The sequence below is a fragment of the Gobio gobio genome (genome assembly GCF_949357685.1).
Source record: "Gobio gobio genome assembly, chromosome: 16".
Lineage (NCBI taxonomy): Eukaryota > Metazoa > Chordata > Actinopteri > Cypriniformes > Gobionidae > Gobio > Gobio gobio.
The window spans coordinates 3,239,697-3,245,696 of record NC_137109.1 but is presented as its reverse complement, the minus strand read 5'-3'; the positions used below and the strand labels follow the sequence as shown (position 1 = coordinate 3,245,696).

Sequence of the window (6,000 nt, the reverse complement as noted above, 5' to 3'; positions counted from 1 at the left end):
CAATAACACCGGCGGGTGAATTTAAACATCCTTTGAAACATTTGGGATAATATACACAAGACAACACAATATTTAACACTGATCTAGTGGCTTCTGGATATGTCAAACCAAACATCTTACATATTGTGCCTTTAAATGCAATATGTCAAACATTTAATAGTAGCACAATTCGCGGGAAAACAGTGGACTTGGCAACCCGGATAAAAAATACAATAGCCTACCATGATTTTTGGACATGCATAATGATGGTATATATGTCATTCTTTGACCATATCATGAAATATAATAAGTAGCACACCAATATTATTTATATATTTAGTGAGTTTTCTTGTATTCCCCATACGTAGGAAGTGACAAATTACGCTCCCTTAATAAAAAAAAGAAGAAAAAAGCACACAATTCTAGTTTGTTGCACTGTGGTGTGTTTGTTGATTAACGCGTCTCCGGCCCTTGCGTCGCGTCTCGCGCCATGAGCGTCGCGTGTATCAAGTTATTAATAGTTCATGTTGAAAAAGCCCCGCATTCACAGCTGTTCTGAACACCACCGCGCGTCACGTGCGAGCGTCCTCGCTTTAAGCGCGGGGGGTCGGAGAAGAGATAGGCGTGTTGTTATCAGCGTTGCGTTTTAAGGCGCGTGGCAAGTGAAAAAATGTGTCTTGAGATCGCCGCGTTCGCACCTCCGTCCCTTTTATTATAACGCGAGAACGCGCCAGGCTTTACGAACCGACGCCGCGCGCTAGCGATGCCAGTTCCGCGGCTCTAACGCGAGCGTCCAGTGGACATGATGAGGCGTGGGCAGGGTTTGACTGACCAATGCGCCAATGGCTTGAAAAGCCGCTTCTGTGCGTGTGTGTATGTGTGTGTGAAGACGCCGTGACTCTCGGACGCGTTGAGATCTCACACAGATGTGATTGCGAATAAAATCCCTATATCTGATCATAAATGGACGGACCGGGCGCGATCCACTTGTCATCGAGGGAAAGCAATTACTGGGAATAATGGGGAATACAACACCCAAACCACTGATAGGTAAGATTGGTTGGCATGTCTTGCAACAGAAGATTTTAATGCGAGATGTTGAATATCTTGGTTTCTCGGGCGAATGTCAATGCATGCCAGCTTCTGAACTAAATTTGGGATGGCAGTGTGAGCTGCGTAGGAGTGAGAAGATGATGTTCAAGTTATTCATTGCATAAAGCAATCTCTACTTCTCTGAGTATTGCGCTCAACAAAGAAGATGATTATATCTCTAATAACAGACATTAGGTAATAACAGAGAGAAGACGAGAAGCTGAATTCATCTCTTCTACACACTCCTCCATCTCCCAGATTGACACCATATAGACACACAGTTTCCGTTTTAAACCTAGAGTTACCCTACTAGATCTGTGCAAATAACCCATTTCCATACCTTCAAATATATGCTGTTTACACATTGACAATATCGAACATATGCTAAAAAAAAAAAAAGATAGTATTGGAAGAAATAATGCAAATCTAAAATAATGCTGGGTTGTTTCAACCTATGTTTGGGTCAAATATGGTTGGGTTTAAAAATGCATTTAAAACGTCCATATTTGATCCCAACAATAGGTCATTATTCACATAAGAGAATGTGTGACGTTGATCATGTGATTTGCTTCGTATTGTGGCGTGTGCTCCATTGAAGCTCCAATGAAGATCAACAAAACAATGTTATTTCTTCACTGGACTTGTAAACAAAGTAAACAAAGAGTCGCATCCAATACGAAAAGATTGAGGGATCTGGAGGTCTGAGCTTTCAGGAAGAACGGAGGTTATTTCATTGGTAGATCCTGCGTTCTCAGTAAAACCTCGAGCACATGTTTGGGTCAAAAACAGTTGGGTTTGTCCATATTTTGACCCAAACATGGAGCTTCAATCACATCAGGACATTTGTGGCGTTGGTCGTGTGAACTGCTTTCGTATGTTCTCGCTCCACTGAAGCTCATCAAACCAAATATTAAGATGTTATTTTTTCACTGAACGAATACAATTTGTAATCGAAGAGTTGCTTCCAATAAGAAAAGATTGTAAAAGCCTCTGAATTTGGGATGTTCTTTGAAGGAAGACCGTGGGTTTAGTAATGAGATTCTGCATTGTCAATAATTCTTCTAACACATGTTTGGGTCAAATATAGACCCAACCGTTGGGTTTAAAAAAATGAATTTAAAAACCAAAAACATTTGCGTTTGTCCATATTTGGACCCAAACATGAATTGAAACAAGAGTGAGCAGACAAACTGCAATCCACCTGTCACTCAAAGTGGCCACGCCCTTAATTATGCAGAACTTTAAGGCTTTATATAATGTAAACGAATGAGTTATAAAAACATCCCCCCCCCTCACAGTCGTCATGAAGGGCAACATTAGCCGTACAGACCAAAAGCACAGTTTGTCCCAGACTGTAAACATGTGTTCTTCTGCTGTAAAGTTGGCCACTTTAACATGAGCTCAGTGAGATTCTGCTCCTCTAGTGGCCAGTCCATGAACTGCAGTTTAACTCACTTCCGTATCGGCTTCAGGAGAAACTGCGGGAGATGCTGTTTGCTAATCATTAGGGCTGCACGATTTGGGGAAAATATCTAATTGCGATAATTCTGGTTAAAATTGCGATTGCGATTTAAAATGCGATTTATTATTATTTATTCATTTTTACAAATGAAAAGTGTGTGTATATAACATTTTGTGTTTATATATTAATGTGACTAATAATAATAATGATTATTATTATTGCTAAATAAAAATAAGAAATATTACTATTACAATAACATTCATTATTAAAAAATGAAAATGGAGCATTTAAGAATAAATATAACAGTATAATAATAATAATAATAATAATATTTATATTTTACAGAAAACTAAAAATTATAGGTTACCTGTTAGTATACAGACAGCCTATGACTAAAAATCATTAGAAAGGTCTAAGGTTTTATTGTAAAAAAAACAACAATTATTATTATACAAATCTGCGCTTTTTATCTGTGATATCAATTTCTTAAAGTCTATGTCTTTAATATGAAATATGAGCCTCTTATGCCTCCACTGTGGGGATTTAAACTCCTGTACATTGGAGAAAAACATATGGATTGTCATATACATTTATTTAGAGAGAAGTTTTATTTTTCGTATTTTCTACCCAAAAGTTTCCTTCACCCTGGAGGCCAGAGGGCGCCCTCGAGCAGAAACGCCACATTTGTGCCAGAGAAGTAATGAATGGTTTGTTTTCAGGAAATCCCTGATGTGAAGCTGGCCCTGTAGGCTGAATAAAACGAAGATAGAAACGCTTTGACTGATCAAACATGAAGATAATACTTCTGCGACAAGATATGGTGTATTGAGTTCTTCAAGCCTTCTCGGGTATTTTCATAATAATAAAGTATGCAGTGCTGATTAGCATTCTGTGAACAGAAGCCACATCAGCTCGACTGACATCATGAAGTGAGTTAAACATGTTATTAAAGGTTGCATTTGGTTGGACAACAGGTTAATGAACTAGCATTACTAGTTTGTGAAGATGTTTGACACATGTTGCTCAAACTCGCAGTGCTTTCAGACGGAGCAGCGTTTCCTCCTGATCTCAGAGCCGCTCTTCACTGACACACTGGCCATTTATTTCATTCAAATCGCAGCCTTTGCGCTTTCATAATTGCACATAAGCCAAATCGCGATTGCCGGCTGATTTCGATTAATCGTGCAGCCCTAATAATCACATAAGAAAATGTGTGACATTGGTCATGTGAACTGCTTTCGTATGTTCTTGCTCCATTGAAGCTCAAATGAAGATCATCAAACCAAATATTTTTTCACTGAACGAATACAATTTGTAATCGAAGAGTTGCTTCCATTAAGAAAAGCTTGCACAAGTCTCTGATTCTCTTAAGGAAGGCCGTGGGTTTAGTAAGGAGATTCTGCATTATCAGACCTCGAGCACATGGTTTGCACATGTACGCTCACCACACGCGTGTACATGGAAAGGTCAGGAATGAGTCATGATGTGATTGAGTATTATACCCCACAGAATATTCTTTGTTTTCATATTCACAAATAAAGCTCTATCTGGTATCCATTATTTCTCATTGTGTGCTCAGTCCCCGCCCTAGGAACCAGTTCTGCCTGGAGCCATTGCTTCAACACAGCACAATGCATACATGACTGGCATGGTTGCTTCTGTTGAATGCTGGGATGTATTTTTAGGCACTGGTGAACTTGTGTCTTCAGTCGGGTTTAGTGGGCTTGAATGTAAAGCTGATGCATTGTAGGGCTGTCAAAATTGCTCAAAAATGACGTTCGAATATTCCCTCTAAAAAAAGCACGAATATTCGAACTATTCGAACATCTGGTTGCGCATTTTATCAATGACGCGCATTACGTCAATAACAGGACAAATGAATACAAAGACACATAACTACTTATATAGGTAGTCTAGTTAAGTTTGAACATATTTGACTATGTATTACCTACACAAAAACAAGTAAATCAACTAATGGCTAAAGACCGCAGACCTCACTCTCTCTCGCCCTCACGCTCTCTGCTCATAACGGTTTAAATGAACACACACATTTTGAGGCTGATCAAGAGTTTTGTGCAAGCAATTTAAGGTCGCGACTCTTGTCCCAAATATAGCAGGCTTCATTCAGTGATTGAAACAAATATTAATATAAGTTTTCCAGCATATTATTGAACGCTCCGAGCGAGCTGTGCTGTGGTAAACATGGAACTTTTCCTTGACATGAAACGGTAAATAATCAAACCAGTGGAAGCCGTGCATTTATCCTTTATTCATGCAATATCTCTTCAGTCAGTTCCTCGGTTCCATTGCTTGACAGAACTCACTGAAGCCGCCTCATCCACGACACTGATCGCTCTCATGTCCTTACAAATCAACTAAATTAATTTCTCCGTTATGGCCTCTTGTCGTGTTGCAGACAGAGAGCTTGTGGCGGGCGATGCAAAGTAAGGCTGGTCCAGTTTGCACATACATATAGTTGCTTATATTTACAAAACGAGCCTACAAAAGCATAAAAAAGCCCGTTTAATAAAGAAAAGTTCACGAAACTAAGTGAAAACTCACTAAAGTGTTTAGTGAAATTAGGAAACATTTAGATATCATAAATTGAGTTGTATAAGTTAACGTTACATTTCTACATACATTTGGTTCTCATGTCACAAGTAATATCAAGGTTTATTTTGATCTGTTTTACATGATTCTTTTGTGGTGTGGTTTTCGGTGAAGTGTACTAAAATAAATATCGTCACCTGTGTACATTAGCCCACTTCTTCTCGACGCTTTTCCTGATAGTTTATAGAACAATTACTCCGAGTCGCCATCTGTTGTTTCAGAGAATAGCACAGCGGCGAGCGCGTCGAGTATAAACACCTCGTCCGTTTGTGGAGGAGCGCGCGCAGTCAGCGGAGGCTCGCGCGGCGGAGACGGGCCAAAGTACACAAGGCTTCACTCGCAAAGCAGACAGACACGCCTCGACTACCGCGGGCGTTTTTCCCCCCACATTTTTTTATTTATTAGAATATTAATTTTCACCTTCGAAATTCGTTTTTTAAAAACTATTCGAATATATATTCGAATTTAGAATATTCGTTGACAGCCCTAATGCATTGGCACACAGTCTGGAAACACATTTCAGCTTGGGGTTTTCATCACTCTTTTCATGCATTAGATGCGATTGCCCAACTGGATCACATGGGGTTTGGTAAACATCTTAGACGATGAAAGACAGGAAATTCAAGATTTCTTCTTTACCCAGCAGGCTTGAGATCTGTACGAGTTAGCACATAGAATAACTCAAATGCAGAGTGACTTTTTTGCCTTCTCAGTCCATTGGTCATCTCTGTATATTATCTCACTTGTTGTAATCGTGGTAATGTAAAGTCCTGCAGTTTGGCTTAAAATAACAGCACAAGTTTTATGCATCTCGACAACAGACAAGAATTAGCCTATCAAGAAGTCAGAACAATAAG

The 6,000-nt window shown here is 39.4% G+C and overlaps 1 protein-coding gene across 1 annotated transcript in view; it reads left to right on the top strand.

The window, feature by feature from the left end:
- The first annotated feature begins 553 nt into the window (after window positions 1-553).
- The window catches only part of neurl1b (neuralized E3 ubiquitin protein ligase 1B), a 44,524-nt gene continuing 39,077 nt past the window's right edge, over window positions 554-6,000 (top strand). Inside the window, exon 1 of the mRNA XM_079838928.1 lies at window positions 554-1,029. Within this exon, the coding sequence (XP_079695054.1) occupies window positions 999-1,029 (31 nt within the window). The 5' untranslated portion in view covers window positions 554-998. The remainder of the gene's footprint in view (window positions 1,030-6,000) is intronic.